The 17,169-nt window shown below is 43.6% G+C and overlaps 1 protein-coding gene across 1 annotated transcript in view; it reads right to left on the bottom strand.

Annotated features, from left to right (window-relative positions):
• Nucleotides 1-17,169, bottom strand: part of LOC135219589 (stomatin-like protein 2, mitochondrial) — a 187,012-nt gene that overhangs the window by 41,736 nt on the left and 128,107 nt on the right. The window contains exon 4 of the mRNA XM_064256477.1: nt 13,210-13,330. Coding sequence (XP_064112547.1) covers nt 13,210-13,330 — 121 coding nt within the window. The remainder of the gene's footprint in view (nt 1-13,209; nt 13,331-17,169) is intronic.

Genomic DNA, 17,169 nt, shown 5'->3' with positions numbered 1-17,169 from the left:
TCTTACCACTCATCCTCTCTTTCCTTGTAAAAAAAAAGAGGCCCACCATGCGTATGTAGGCTTCTAGCTGTAATCCCTAGGCTAGTAGGCTACATATGTACAGTAGTACATATACTACATTTATTTTTTAAGGCTAATTTTGTACAATAACTTTAAAACTGTCTTGAATTTAGTTTTAGGTGATAGTTGAAAACATATTTGGTGTTTGAACTAAAAGTAGGCAGTTATAAACATTGGAATAGTGGTCTTGGGTGGGTTAACTATTAAAGTAGGCAGTTTTAAGCAATTTTTGGGGGAGGGGGGTATCAGGATAACACGGGTATTTACTTATCACGGGGGGGTTCTGGGCCCTATCCCCCGTGGATAACGAGGCCCCACTGTATTCTAATATTTATATATGATAAATTATATTTTTTTCATTTCTGATGGTTGCATACTAAACTTCAGGCAATGACAAAAAAAGAAGCCAAAAATGAACTCTTAATGTTGAAAACTAAGCGTGCTGTGATTTTTTGAAAAAAACTTTTTTTCCGCTTCGGGGCTAACTCCTGAACGCCGCCGGCATACCAGAGACACTTTGGTAAATAGCGGCTCGGCGTTTAAGGGTTAAACAATAATTAAACTTTTCCAAATCCCAATATGAAAACATTTTAAAATTTAACGATGATAATGTTAAAAAAAAACTAAACATATACAATATACTAGTGTATCATTGAGCAAGGAACTCAAAAAATCAACACTGGAATTACATGATGAACAAATATGCAGTAAGAAATAGAAGGGAAAATTCCTCATAAAGGATCTTCTTACCACTGCACCTGCAGAGATAAAGTCAACCAAAAAGGGATGAGAAAGAGCATTCGTTGTGCATCCATTGTTCTTATCTCTTATAATCTTAGAGGTAACTGCTTAATAGATGTTACATGCTTAAGCAACTATTTATACAGCATGCAGGTGAAGATTGCTGTGATTCAAGCAGTAATAGACCTGACAATTGTCTGAATTTCCATAGGTAAGAGTATTGTTGTTCCCTTTCTAATATTATTAATGGAGGAATGATGATAACACCAAACACAGCCCTTAAAAGGATAATCACTGTTTAAAACCTCTGAGAACTGTGGAATTGCACATAAGGATGGAATATGCATTACTACTTTTCCAGTGTTTATGCCACCAAAGATATGGGGTAGGAGATATTAAGACAAATGTCAACATCTAAAGGCACAAAGTTTGGAATGACTACTACACAGAACCTTGAGCAAATCTTACAGGACCTTCAGATCATTTTAAACATCTTTGAATGAAAGGTTATTAACAGGCATTTATAAACCACTAACAGAAGTCTAAGCCCTCAGGAAACAGCTTGACTCATGAGGGGGTGATGAACATGACACCATTGTTCCTATAACAGCTACTTGCAAAGGCTCAAGCTTGCCCAAATAAGCCTACAAATAAACCAAATTAGCAAGTCTTTGACGCAGTTAACATTGCTAGCAACAATAACACATCATCATGCCAAACCCTACCACCCTAAAAGCTACCAAGAGGTAAACATATCCAATTTTATTTGGAGGATCACCACATGACAGAACATTTGACCTATCTTTTGAGCCATAATCCATGATTGAGTCAACATTTTATACATGATAATGGCTTCCTGAAGTACAATGCCTTTATGATAACAAAAGGTCTCAATATCAGAGATAAATCATATCAATGCCATCTACCTCAACCATGGCAAACTTTAAAGGACTAATACTTTCTGCTTCTTGCAATATTAAACAGTACTGAACAGTTAGGAATGGTCTGTTCAACACTACAGTCAAATTGTCTGTTGCAAGAAATGCTGATGTTTTTATGCAGTACCACAGTGGAGCAAATAAGAAGGAACTTAATCTCTACCACAAATACTTGATCGCAACATGGAAAGAATTTGTGAACCATATTAGTTATGACTAGACATCAAACTTGCCATACATATGCACAACATGGGACCTATGCATCCTTATCAACATGTTCCTCACACAATCGCATCTATCAGCCAAACACGCATCATGGCCCCAAGCATAACGTGGCTTTTAATGAGGATTCTGTCAAGGTAACCATATACAGGCTAAACAAATAATAACTACACTACAGATGAGATGATACAATTGTTTTTAATTAATTCTTTGTTTCCCACAGCTTTACAAACCCCATTGCAAATTTGAATAGAAAGCAAATTTAGTGTTGTGTCAGTACTACCTGGAATCATATATTTTGTGCATGAAGGCATTGCTAAATGCAACCAATATAAATTATGAAACCAGGTCCTCACATTACTCAGTTTTGCAAAAAAAAGAAAAAAATTGATGACCAGCAATGAATTATTGTACGTATATAAGCAACAATATGGGTTTGCTTACAGGAGTTTATAGGGTGTCCAGATTATCTTTTAAATGGTTTATTCTATTTTATTTAATTTTTCACTTTAAGCCACGAGCCTTGGAATAAATTAACAATGCATAAATTTTCCCAGTTCTTTTTAATCTTGTAACAATGAACAGAGTTCATCTATGTCAGTGTTGAGAGAGAGAGAGAGAGAGATGACCGAGATGAGAGAAAGAGAGAGAGAGATGAGAAGGAGAGAGAGAGAAGACCGAGCGAGAGAGAGAGAGAGGAGAGAGAAGAGACTGAGAAGAGAGAGAGAAGAGAAGAGAGAGAAGGACTACCTAGCCATCAATAATTCCTCTGCAGTTGAAAGGGACGGGATAAAAAGATATGCCAGTTTGTCTTCGAGAAAGGAAAATATGTTCAGAGATGGGAATTTTAATGCTCTAGTTTCCCAAATGCTTAAAGAGCTATATTTATAAAGGTGCAATGTTTGGTTAAGAAATGTTAAAAAAACATAAAATTAGGTATAATTACCTCACTTTATTGCTTGCAAACACGAAATCCCATTATTCTTTTAAAAGAAAGCTTTTTAAGTGCACAATTAACCGATACTACATAATAAATTTTTCGGTGACTTTAAATTTTATGTAATGTTGTGTCTACAGTAGTTTCCCCAATTCTTTACCTTACACTCTGTCAGTTAAACTAAAATAACGAGTCATGTCTGGCACATAATGTGTAACCGGGGCATAGCAGTTTGGAAGCTAGTACAGGCACTCCTCATTTAACGATGTACTACTCATTTTACGACAACTCGGAGTTACGAAGACAACTTGAAGAGAGCGAGAGAGAGAAAAAACATAAAATGAAAATAAAAATAACAATTTGTCGAAAATTGTATTTTTCATAACTATACAAACCTGAGGTCCTTTAACAATAGGAAGGTACTTAGCGGCAGCTGAACCGGTCGTAAGCTTCGAACAAGGGGGTTCGGTAGTTAACTACTTGTCCGGCAGTTGGCGGTCAGCCCGACTGCGAGGGGAGGAGTCACTTTGCTTTAGGCCCAGGAAATGCAGAGTGAGGGGTGGCATGAGGGGGGACTATGTGTAAAGGACCTCAGGTTTGTATAGTTAGGAAAAATACAATTTTCGACAAATTGTTATTTGTTCCAATACATATACAAACCCTCGGTCCTTTAACAATAGGAAGACTCACTTATTGGTGGGTGGAATCTGATTCTTATGAACAGACTGGTGTTCGTCCTACCTTGGTTCCCTCCCTGGTCGTAAGAACAAAGGGAGGGATCCTAGCCAGGGAGGAATCTCTCTCGGTGCTTCAGCGAGCAGAGCCAGCAGGTCCAGGTACCAAATGGCTTGTGGCCATTTGGGCGCCACCAGGATCATCCGAAGATTCGGGGTGATCAGTGCCCTGCCGATCACCTTGCCAGTCAGACAGCACAGGGGAAAGGCATACACGAAGAGATTGTCCCACGGGTGTTGAAGAGCATCCTCTGCAGCTGCCCATGTGTCCAGTACAACCAAATAGAAAACCTGGAGTTTTCTGTTGTGCCAGGTGGCGAACAGATCTACAACTGGACGCCCCCACAGGTTGAAGAGCCTTTCCGCCACGTCTGGGTGAAGGGACCACTCGGTTCCTATCACCTGATCCCGACGGCTGGAATGTAGCAGGCTGACAGCTCTACTGAGTGTGCCACAGCCCACTCGTGCACCTGCAATGTCAACTGATGCAACGGGAGGGACACTAGGCCCCCCCTGTTTGTTGACGTACGCCACTACCATGGTGTTGTCGCTCATCAACACCACTGAGTGTCCCACCAGACGATCTTGGAACTCTTGGAGAGCAAGGAACGCCGCCTTGAGCTCCAGGACGTTGATGTGAAGGTGCCTGTCATGATGGTTCCACACACCCGCAGCCAGCAACTCCTCCAGGTGTGCACCCCATCCCTCAGTCGATGCGTCTGAGAACAGCAACATCTCCAGGGGGGTGTGCCAAGAGACACTCCTCTTACGAGGTTCCCGTCGTCCAGCCACCAGACTAGGTCCTGCCTCACCTCCTCCGTGAGGGACACGGGGAAGAAAGGTGAGTCTCTTGCCTATGACCAACACTCCTTTAGTCTCCAATGAAGAGACCACAGGTGAAGACGCCCGTGAGGGACTAGCTTCTCGAGAGACGACAGGTGACTGATCACGACCTGCCACTGCTGAGCTGGCTGCTCCTGGAGGGACAGGAACCGTCCTGCTGCCTCCCTAAACCTACTGATCCGCGAATCTGCAGGGAAGACTCGCCCTGCTACCGTGTCGATCAGCATGCCCAGGTACTTCATCCTCTGCTTGGGCTCGAGATCTGACTTCTCGTAATTCACTACGATCCCCAGATCGCAGCAGAATTCAAGGAGTCAATCTCTGTCCTGTAGCAACTGTGAGTGGGAGCTCGCCAGGGCCAAACAATCGTCGAGATACCTCAGAAGACGTATCCCTACCGAGTGGGCCCAAGCCGACACACCAGTGTGAACACTCGCGTGAACACCTGTGGGGCAGCTGAGAGACCGAAACAAAGTGCCCTGAATTGGTACACCGTCCCGTCGAGGATGAAGCGGAGGTACTTCCTGGAGGATTGATGGATGGGTATCTGGAAATACGCATCCTTCAGATCCACAGAAAGCATGAAGTCGTTCTCCCTGATGGAATTGAGCACTGACCGTGCTGTTTCCATCATGAACCAAGTCTGGCGAACGAATCGGTTCAAGGGAGAGAGATCTATCACCGGGCACCAGCCCCCCCCGAGGACTTTTCCACCAGGAAAAGTCGACTGTAGAAGCCCAGCGACTGATCCCATACAATCTCCACAGCACGTTTGCTCAGCATGGCTTCTACTTCCTGCCGAAGCGCCACGTCCTTAGCCGAACCGGGAACATGCGTAGGCTGATGAACCGGGTTGGAGGTGAGGGGTGGCCGAGACTCAAAGGGTAGTAAATATCCCTCCCGAAGGACGTTCACTATCCAGGTCTTCGCTCCGAAGCGCTGCCATGTTGCCCAATGGCTCGCCAGGCACCCCCCAACTTCCGGCAGCAGGTGAAGGGGAACGCTGTCCCTAGCGTTTCCCTCCTCTCTTTGACTTCTTCTTCCCAGTTCCCCCTCGAGAGAAGGAGGCCTGGGAGGAGGGCTGGTTACGGTCACTCCTTACCGAAGAAGTCGAAGGCAGAGTCTTTCCTCTAGGCTTCGACGAAGCAATCGTCTTAGTTGCAGAGGAAGCGCTAGCTAAACTCTTGGGCTTAGCTGCAGTCGTTCGAGGTTGCCCAGCCACCTTCGAGACTGCCTGGTGGACTACTAAACGGTCACTCTCGTCAGTGCGCTGTTGTTCCACCGCAGCGTCCACCATCTCTCTAGAGAAGAGAGAGGAGGAACTCCGCACCGGTCCGGTGCGAAGACCCACGGCCGCCTCTCGCCCAGCCGCCCTAGTGACTCGAGTGAGGACAGCGTCCCTACGCCTCAGCACCAGGTTGCCCCACGGGTTAGCCGTCTGGGTCCCCTTCAGGAGTGATGTTTCCAGAGGAGGCCGCGGCTATAGACACCGTGAGGGACCACAGGTCTAGCCATGAGACTGCTTGTAATGCTGCCATAGCGTTAGGTAGATTCCAAGGCAAGTGCCTCTTGCTGCGAGAACCAGAGGTTCTCCAACAGGAGCTGCTGCAGAGACACCCCCGGAGTTAGCCTAGCTAATTCCGGGTTAACCTGTTTGGGCAGCAGAGGGTCCTCTGATGGCACGTAAAAGCGCCTCTGTCGCGGTAGAGGTGGGGGAAGGAGCTTGGTCGACCTGCCGGACCGAAGCAAACCCTCCTGTCCGGAGAAGAGAGCGTCCACCTGGTTAAGCACACTGTCGGCCAAGGCTGATCGCGGCAGACCCACCGTCGTCCTAGGTTCCTTCTTGGGTCCCCAGAACGACTCCAAACCCGATGTAGGCTCGGAAGGTGGGAGCGGCGATCCTTCCCCGAGGTCGTTGTGCTGATGGATCAGCGCAATAACCTCCACGAACAACCTCTGGATCTCAGGAGTGACTGCGTCCTGCGGAGACAGACCGTCAAACCCGTCCAGCGAGAACGCCTCCCGAGACCCTCCTCCTTCCACAGGAGGAATGGCAACAGACCCCTCATGGTCTCCTCCTGCCCCTTGCGCGTACGATTTGGTCGGTCCTAGGACCGTGCCAGGTTCGTAGGGCGTCATGGCGGGATCCCTCCTGGTCGCCTCGCTCTTCCCGGTATAGCCTGGGGGGGCTGCAGGCGATCGCCAACCTGCAGTGGCGATCGAGCTGCAGGCCTGGTCGAGCGGCTGGACCGAGAACAGCCGCGACGGTCCCGAGCATCAGGAGAGCTGCTGCTGGTCCCCCTCTCCGCCCAGTCCCGGTAGAAGCGGTGGTCAGGGGACCGGCAGAGTATTCTGTCGTGGTGGGAGTGAGCCCTGTCCTCACGACGCGTCACGCCACTTGGAAAGAGACCGAGGGGACCGCTTCCTTGCCTCAGCCCACGGCCGGTCTGGGACCGTGGCGTCAACCCTGGGTACCGGCGGATCGCCACGAGAGCGATCGCTGGTCAGGCGACTCCCGCCAGTCTTTCGCTCCGTGCCTGGATCCTGGCCTCAAGCGGATTTGGATGCCTGGGTCTTGGCTGCACGGTCACACGCAAGTGACTGTACACTCGGTACCTCTCGCGAGCGAGAGGCCGAGACGGTACCCGGCGCCGAGCAGAACCTCTGGCGTCAGGCAAGGAGGTACCGGTGTTAGCTGGCGCTCCTCCGGCCCCCGTCTTCTTCCTTGCGGAAGGAGAGACGGGCCCCATTCCCGAAGGAACAGGAGGACCAGCGGAAGTCCCAACCGTCCCACTCCAGTGGGACGGACCCTTAGAAGTCTCAGGGCGAGCCTTCTTAGGGGGGGAGGAGGCTACCTTTATCTTCTTCGGCTCTAGGGCCTTAGAAGATGAAGGGGAAGCGGCGGCAGACAACGACGACACCTTCCTCCTCCTCTTCTTCTTCTTCTTTGTCAGCTTCCTCAGGACCACCGTCAGGTCTTCCATCCAGGACGGAGCTGGGGCAGTTGCTGAAGCAACAGAGGCCAACTGCACCTCTCCGGAAGGACCTGGGGTGGGAGCAGCAACACCATGGGCAGGAACTGGTACTGGAACTGGAGTGGCAGGAAACTCAGGAACAGGAGGCGGGGCAGGAACCAGCGGCATCCTCTGTACTGGAGGCAGGTCCAGGGGAGAGCTCTTGGGACACCGGAAGTCAGGGGCTGGAGCAAGAACTGCAAACCCAGGCGGCGGCGACAAGGCAAACCTCTTCACCTCCGGCAGTGGCGCCTGAACAGCAGCTGTCGGGGTAACCATGGCTACGTGCTGGGTATATACCAGGTGAGGGGGAGCAGCGTAGCCAGGCGTGGACACCGTCGCGGTTGTCGTGGTGGTCGGGCCGTGAGTTACCGGCATGGTCCCTCTCGCTAGATGACTCAGCAACCCCTGCACACTTGGTGTCCCTTGGAGCCCCAGCGAGTACCAGGCCCGGCCGAGATCGTCCTCCATGGCAAGCAAGTCTGAGGAAGGAAACAGAGTCGTGTTAGTAAGAGGGGGTCTCTCCTTGCCCGGAGGGGACAGATCCCACCCCGAGCGAACAGACGATCCCGAATACAACTGGACATCGGGGTACCTAGCCCCTTCCTCCACGCTCGACTGATCGAGAGAGGAGAAGGAGCGAGATACCCCCCCCCCCCCAAAGGGGAAGGAGCCATACGAGGGAGCTGCGATGGAGGGAGAAAGAAGAAGACATGTCCGTAACCAAAGGAGTAACGGGAGAACCCTCCGATGACTCCTTGGCCGGCTTACGCGGCTTCTTCCTCCCCCCATAGCGCTCCCACTGCTCCTCGACAACGAGTACAAAGTTCGTGAGGATCAACCTCTACAGAGGACCGGAAGGCTCCACACTTACGGCCCTCACACCAGGGCACAATCTGCGGATGATGGGGGGGTGAGGGGGTCTCTCCGGCTCTCAAGATTCCATTGCAATTCACAAAATTCACCGTACTGAATACACAAAACAAACATGTACTTATGTCTAGCCTTGCACATACACAGACAGTAAGAGGGAGAGAAAAGCCTTCACGCAGTGAAGAAAACAAAGCATACGACTAGAGGCGGACAGAGGGCGAGCAACACGAACCACCAACACGGCCGAAAGCAAAGTGACTCCTCTCCTCGCAGTCGGGCTGACCGCCAACTGCCGGACAAGTAGTTAACTACCGAACCCCCTTGTTCGAAGCTTACGACCGGTTCGGCTGCCGCTAAGTACCTTCCTATTGTTAAAGGACCGAGGGTTTGTATATGTATCAGAACAAACATTGCCAATGGTGGCCAAGAGAGAGGCTATTCAGTGCCAATAATCTAGCCTAGCCTGGCTTGAAAACCTTGAAATCTGTGGCTAAAACAATAAACAAGGCTTTAATATACTTTATAAAGAAAAGCTATACAGTTGGACCTCTTAAAGCCGGCATTCTATGGTCCAGGAACTCCCCTGGTTCAGCTTGATTCAGTCGCCATTAGTTTGTTGCGTGGCAGAACGGGTGGCACCACGTTTGTTTACAACTTCATGACAGCAAAAATTACGCCATATCTTCTTTGTTTTTGTGAGAATAATTGTTAGTGATGAAATGTGTGAATTCTTAGTAATGAAAAGAAAATGCGTGAAGTCAAATATGTTTTTTATGTTAACTTGAAAATAAATATATAAATTTTTTTAAATATTCCACTTGAGAAGTCTCTACCAAGTCAATCCTTTTAATCAAAACAATGAGACATTTGGGATGCATGAATTCCTTACTCTTAGTATGCTTGAAAGACTTACATGTGATACAGTTTGATAATTTTTTATACAACTGTGTGTTTACATATGTATTTGATGTCACCCATGAGATCAGATGATACTACAGGTAAGAAATGCAAGCATAAATCTTTAATACTAGAAAATGCTTATCCCATTAGCAAATATCTTAAGTGTTCACTTTCCTCAATAGATGGTGTTGTGATTTGTTTACATTTTGACGGCGACATTAAAAAGCTCTGTGATCGCCGAAATTCATTCATTATTTTTTTCATCTTACTACCATCTACAATAAAAATAAATGACGAAGAAACTAATAGCAATAATTATGAAATACCAAATTTAGAATATGAAAGTAACTACTAAATAATGCGCAGATTCTGAGAAAAGTTTAGTACTATATTAACCTAGTATTATACAGGCAGTCCCCAGTTATCAGTGGACTCGGTTATCAGCGATCCAGTTTAATGTAGCTCATCTAGCGCCATAAAATTGGCAATTTATGGCACCATAACAGGCAAAGTTCTGGTCATCAGCGCCATAAGGCCTTATGCCACCATAACATAACTAACAGAGGTGCCATAATGGTGCTTATAGCACCAATAACCGGTTAACGGTGCCACAAGTGCCATTATGGTGCCATAAATCTCCGAGTTTCAGTTAATGGCGGTTTTCACTTATCAGCACCCCCTTGGGAACGGAACCCCTGCCGATAACTGGGGACTGACTGTATTGACTTACTAGTAGGCTAACTTGAGAATATAGGCTAATGTGTTAAATAAAGTACACTACTTTTAAAGAAAATTATACATTAGGAAGTTATAAAATTATGAAGTTAAAATATATGCGTAATAAAATTATAAAAAGCATTGTCAGAACTTTGCCAAGTAATAGGCTATGTCGGAAACTAGTTCTGTGTGTAATATATGACTGAAAATTAACGCTATTAGCCGAAATAAAGAGAATAATGCGTTTAACGACAAATTCGTTTAAAAACGTGGTCGCTGGAATGGAACCCCATTATTAAACGAGGAGTACCTATAATGATGTTGTATGTATTATCATTTTCTTGCTGTTCTTAGCCCTTAATCGCCGAGCCGATATTTCCTAAAGTGTCTCATGTATGCCAGCGGCGTTCGCGAGTGAGCGCCACAGCAGAAAAAAGGGATTTTGACATAGGAAAAATCTATTTTTGGGCGAGGAAGCCGTGTCGCTCCGTGAAATGTGTCCTCTTTAGCACTATTTCTAGTAAAATATTGCTATAATACCAGAGAACTGCTAAATTGGACATGTCAGAAGTCTCTGACTCGCTCACCTAAATAAAAGGTGTCGGTATAAAACTGGGGAGAGTGTTAAACACTACCACAGCAACCCCTCCAATTAGCCTTTTCCTCATCAAAAGACCCTAAATACAGGGAGCCGACCCATATGTCACACCCAGCTACCCTGTTGAAGGAGTCTGTAACGTCATTCTTATCGATAGCCTCCCAGAGTTTGAACGCTTTATTTAAGCTATCTGTTCCTTTTCATTGATTTCGTTATTCTTTATTGTTATGGATCGTCAATCTGCCACTTCACCCAAGTTAAGTACTGGTTCGCCCTTTTTCAATATTTAGGGAGTGATTTTGCCTTTCGTTTTGCCTTTATTTAGGATTTTGTTAGGCGTCTCTTTTCCGTAGCGAGCGGCGGCGAGTCGCCATTTCGTCGTTCCCTTGTTTTGTACCAGTTTCGAGTGGGTTTCCTGCCTACTCGTAACTTGTGATATTTCATTATATATAGTTATACTCGTAACTTGTGATATTTCAGTATAGTTTTATTTATGTCTGGGTGGCAGTATTTTTGTCGATCTTGTTTTCATTTATGTTTTGTTATTTTCATTAATTCCATGTTTTTCACGGGGGTCTGCGTTCGCACACGTTTCCTTTGTTACAGCACGCTCAATTTTCAGCATTAAGAGTTAATTTTTGGCTCCTTTTTTTATCATTGCCTGAAGTTTGGTATGCAACCATCAGAAATGAAAAAAAATATCATTATCATATATTAATATTGAAATATATGACAGCACAAAAAAAAAAATTTCATATATAATTGTATATAAATTGCGCTGTGAGCAAAACGGTTAAAGCTAATGAGTTAATTATTTTTTCGTTGTACTACTGTACACTAAATTGCGATGATTTTGGTATATAAAATATTGTAAAATGATCAAAGCAACACAAAGAAAATATTTTCACAATATGATGCAGGAATTCGTAACGCTCTGACGTAAAAAAAAAAAAAAAAAAATTCAAAAATTCACCATAAATCGAAATATTGTCCTAGACTTCCCATTAGTTGCAAAATGAAGGTAATTGATTGAATATTACTAGGCCATAAGTGTTGTGGCTTACAATTGCAGTTTCCAACCATTTTGGTCAAGTTAATTAAAACTTTATGTAACGGCTAATATAAAAAGGTGCAAACATTAAAACAATTAGTTGAAAAATGTTCTGATTTTTTCGGAAGAGTTACAGCGTGGACGTAAGGAAAAAGTTTTTTTCATAAATTCACCATAAATCAAAATATTGTGCTAGAGACTTCAAAACTGTTGCAAAATAAAGGTAAATGATTGAATATTACTAGAATGTAATAGTTTTAGCTTACAATTGCGTTTTTTTTACCATTTCGGTTGAGTTAAAGTTGACCAAAGGTCGAATTTTTTCTATTTATCGTTATTTATATGAAAATATTTCAAAACTGATAAAAGCTACAACCATGGGTTGTTTTTTGTTGTATTCTACATGAATTTTGCATATTTTCATATATAAAACTTTATGTAAAGGCTAATATAAAACTGTGCAAACATTACGACTTTTGGACAAAAAAATTTCCAATTTTTTCGGAAGAGTTACCGTGCAGACGTAAGGAAAAAGTTTTTTCATAAATTCACCATAAATCGAAACTTTGTGCTAGAGACTTCCAATTTGTTGTAAAATAAAGGTAAATGATTGAATAATACTAGAATGTAATAGTTTTAGCTTACAATTGCCTTTTTTTACCATTTCGGTCGAGTCAAAGTTGACCAAAGGTTAAAATTTTGGCACTTATCATTATTTATATGAAAATATTTCAAAACTGATAAAAGTTACAACCATGGGTTGTTTTTAGTTGTATTCTACATGAAATTGCATTTATGTAACAATTATTATAAATAGGTGTAAACATTACGACAATCGGACGAAAAAATTTCAGATTTTTTCGGCAGTTACCGCACAGACGTGGGAAAAAGTTTTTTTCCAAAAATTCACCATAAATCAAAATATTGTACTAGAGACTTCCAATTTGTTGCAAAATGAAGGTATATGATTGAATATTACTAGAATGTGAGAGTTTTAGCTTACAATTGTGGTTTTCGACCATTTCGGTAGAGTCAAATTAACCGAAGGTTGAAATTTTGGCACATCGTTATTTATATGAAAATATTTCAAAACTAATAAAAGCTACAACCATGGGTTATTTTTTGTTGTATTCTACATGAAATTGCACACATTTTCATATATAAAACTTTATGTAACAGCTAATATAAAATGGTGCAAAAATTATGTCAAAGTGACGAAATAATTTCCGAGATGTGTCGCTGATGCTTTTAGTGTGAGAAGAAAGAAATTCGTGCTTGCGCGCCTGGGTAACGATTGTAAACAAAAGAACAGCTTGATCTGTGAACTCCCAGCACCCCTCAAGGTGCGTGATACAAAAGTTTCGCCAAGTAGGCCTATAACTATTTTTCCGCAAATTTTTAACAACTTTTTTGCGTCGACGTTTCATACGTCAATACGGCACCCAACAGACAATTTTTGTTGACGTTTAATACGTCCAATCGGCGTTTAAGGGTTAATATGATAAATATTTTTGCTTTTTAATTAAAATATAATTGCTGAGAGAAACTGTGGCTTCACTCAAGGTAAGTTAAAGTTCTTACCTCATTGTAGTCTGAGCTAGTTGTGTGATAGCAAATTCAGGGTCCTCCACTCCATAGCTAGCACGATAGGGGTCAAGAATTCTCAAGTACAACACCCCATCAATACTCAGAGTTACATTATCTGAAATGCCAAACATTATTAACAAACATGACATTTTTATGATAAAACTAAATTTTACATAATACTTACCAAGCAGTTACTACATAGCTGAAAGCTTTCTACCTTGGCAGTCCAAAATTCAAATTTCGCGGTGGCGTTGCCATCGCTAGTGTAGGTGAACAGGACCCACCCACTTTTGGGATAGTTGGGTACAACAAATTAGCAGACACCCCCCCCCAATTCATTTTCTTCAAAACATCCAACTGTAGGAAGGGAGAGCTTTGATTATGTAACTGCTTGGTAAGTATTATGTAAAACTTAGTTTTATCATAAAAATGTCATTTTTACATGAGTAACTTACCAAGCAGCTACATAGCTGATTCCACATTACATGGCGGTGGGAATCACGGACTAACTACTCCAAATCACTATTATAAAGAAGATAATGACTTTGAAATACAGTCATACCTTACATAAGAAAGTCCCTACGTACGAAAAATCCAGGTTACAAAGGCGAAGACGAAGATTTTTTTGCTACTGTGTACGAAAATAATTCAGGTTGCGAAAGGGTGTACTGTAAAGTCCGAGGTTTGCCCGGGCCGCCAAGAACAATTATAAAACTCGCACGCCACCAACTCAGTAGACTCGCCACCATCCTCCCGCTATCCCATTGGTTCCTGATGCTAGTTACTGCTGTAAGATCCTGCTCGCCTATTGGTCAGCATCTATCCCATCATGCATCTACGTAAGGGAGTTCCTTGACCATTTTGTTTCGGTAGCATTATCGTACACACGTAGATTTCGTTCGTTAACGTAAATTCGTGTTAGTGATTCTGCTTTTGTTGTACTGTAAGTTATTTATCGTGGTGTGTGTGAACTTAATTACTTACGTTATTAGCCATGGGTCCCAATAAAGTTGCTAAAGCTCACAGAAAGAAGAGGATGCTTTCTATAGAGACGATGATGGAGATAATCAAGAAGTATTTGTTTATGTGTTTCGTAAAGTTTAGTGTTAATGTTTTCTGCCATTTTTTAATGTGTTTCATAAAGTTAAGTGTCTTTATTTACAGGTACAGTAACGGTTAGGTTAGGTATTGACTGGTCCAAATTGTTGTATTTCATTGTTTATTGTTCAATTTAGCTTAATTATAAAATTTACTGTGGTGTTTTTATACGGCTTGGAACCAATTAGGCAATTTATATGTAAAACGTAGTTATGGATACGAAAAAATCAGGTTACCAAGGCCGCTTCAGAACGGATTAATTTCGTAACCTGAAGCACTACTGTAGATACTGCTGGCACTGCAAAAATGCTTATTGTACCTTTCCTGTTATGAGAACCACTGCAGGTGATTCCTGCCTCTGAGTGGTGCTTTCTTAAATCATAGTATTGACAGTGAATAGCTTTTACTTAGTGGGGACTTTGCAGCCATGGCAGTACACTGATGTATGACAAAGAAAAGACACTGCCCTTACCCTGAGCATAAACCATAAAAAACAACAACATTGACACCTACACTAAATTAAAAACCACCACCCAAACCACTAAAATAAGAACTGGAGGGTACTCTGGGTACATTGTACCCCCAGGCTTCCCCCAAATACTCAAAACACCTTAACATAAGGCAAGGAGATAGAATAAGGGACAAACAGTCCCTTATGCCTCCTCTCCTAATACCTTGCCATTCACAGATATAGTCCCTAATGTATTGCAATTTTCAATAGTTGTTTCGACGTCCTTGAGATAATGAGATGCAAAGATTGACTTTGACCTCTAGAAAGTTGACTGCAGAGTCAAGGCCAAAGACATACTGTGGCAAAAAGCTAATGAAGTGGCTACTGCTCAAACCTCATGTGCTTTGACTCTTAAAAGAGAAAGAGTGTCTTCTTGAAGTTACGAATGAGCTCCAATGATAAGGCTTCGCAAGAAAAAGAAAAAAGCATTCTTGGAAACGGGACATGATGGATTCTTCACTGAGCATCAAAGATTGTTTGTTGGTCTCCTAATCTTTTCAGTTCTATTTATGTAATACCTAAGAGCCCTTACTGAATATGGGAGCCTCTCTTCTTCTGGACCGAGGACGTCCATTAGGTTCTTGATAACGGATGAGCGAGGCCAAGGGTCAGCCGAGTTCTAATTCTTGGCGAGGAAAGACAGGGAGAGAGAGTGAGAGAGCAGACAGTTTCCTTGATTGAATCCTACTCTCTTGTCCATTGCCTGAATCTCACCATGTTTAGGTGTCGCTAACAATTCTAAAAACAGTCTTTTTGGTGAGATTCCAAAGAGAAGTCGAGTGTAAAGGATCAAAGGCAGAGGACAAGAGCCATTTGAATACCGCATCCAAGTTCCATGCCACTACATCTGATCTTATCACTTTTGCAGTATTGAACGATCTAATAAGGTTGCTTATACATAGCTTGGTTAGTGGAAAGGTCTGGGCCCCTATGCCTGAAGAACGAGCTTAGCACAGACCTATATCCTTTAATATTAAAGTGGATGACAACTTCCTCGTATTTCTCAGATAAATAAGTCTGGCAGCTGGGTTACAGTTATCTCAGAAGAAGGAATGTAATTTTCTTTACACCATCCTCTGAAAATAGACCATTTTCATTGAAAGAGTTTGCAAGAAGAGATCCTCTGGCTTTAGCAATAGCTTCTGCAGCTATTCTTGAAAATCCATTTGCTCTATGGAAACTGACAGTATGAATCCTGTCAGGGCTAGAGCGGACAATCCATGGAATCTGAGGAAGTGGGGCTGTCTGAGCAGACTGTCTTTGTGGCAGGAGTCTCAGGAAGTCCACTATGAGTTCTAGTAGGTCTGGAAACCACTCTTTCCTGGGCCAAAACAGAGCTACTAGAGTCATGGAGACGTTTGGGTATGACGAGAGATTGTTTATCACTTCCTTGATTACGCCGACCGGTGAAAAAGCATAAACATCGAGACCCGTCCAGTCCATTAACAACGTGTCCGTTGTCCAGGCTAAGAGATCTGGAACGGGGGACCAAAAGAGGGGAAGTCAATTGTTTCGTGAGGTAGCAAAGAGGTCAAAGGCTTTTCCCATAACCTCCACATATCCAGTCATACTTTTGCATCTAGAGTTCATTCTGTTGGTAGAACTTGGTGAGAGCAACTCAATTCTTCCGCCACAACGTTCATTCTCCCTTGAATAAAACGAGGAAAAGGTTTTATCTGGTTCCAGTCTGCCCAGAGAAGGAGATTCCTGGCTACCTCATAAAGGGAGAAACAGTGGGTTCCCCCTTGCTTTCGTACATACGACAGCACTGCAGTGTTGTCTGAATAAATTGCCACTATCTTTCCTGTGACTAGGTGAGAAATGCTTTAAGTCCCAGGAAAATCGCCAAAAGTTCCTTGATGTTGCTATGAAGGGATCGCTGGTCAGACGTCCACTTCCCCAAAACCCGTCAATCTCCCAACAGAGCTCCCCATCCTATATCCAACATGGAGTAAAACTCTAGGATGGGGTTCAAAGGAAAGAAGGAAAATTAATCTTGAAGTTTTTCCCTGACGACCACTACTGAGATCTCTTATTTCCTTCGATATCGAGAATACTACTAATTTCGGCTGGGTTTTCTGACACCAGTTTGATCTAAGGTAATAGAACTGAAGAGGCCTCATGTGAGGTCTTCCCAGATTCACAAATTGCTCTATCAAGGCCAGTGTTCCTTACAAGCTCATCCACTGCAGAGCTGTACAATTCATCACGGTTAGGAATTGTCGAGAAACATGAAAAGCTTGACTGTCCAGTTTCATTCCCAAATATACAATCTGTTAGGATGGTGTCATCTGAGACATCTGGGTATTTATTAAAATGTCCAATTGTTGACTTAGTCTTCAAGT

This window comes from Macrobrachium nipponense, chromosome 1 (assembly GCF_015104395.2).
Source record: "Macrobrachium nipponense isolate FS-2020 chromosome 1, ASM1510439v2, whole genome shotgun sequence".
Lineage (NCBI taxonomy): Eukaryota > Metazoa > Arthropoda > Malacostraca > Decapoda > Palaemonidae > Macrobrachium > Macrobrachium nipponense.
The sequence above is the reverse complement of the archived record's forward strand: the minus strand, read 5'-3'. Positions and strand labels throughout refer to the sequence as shown.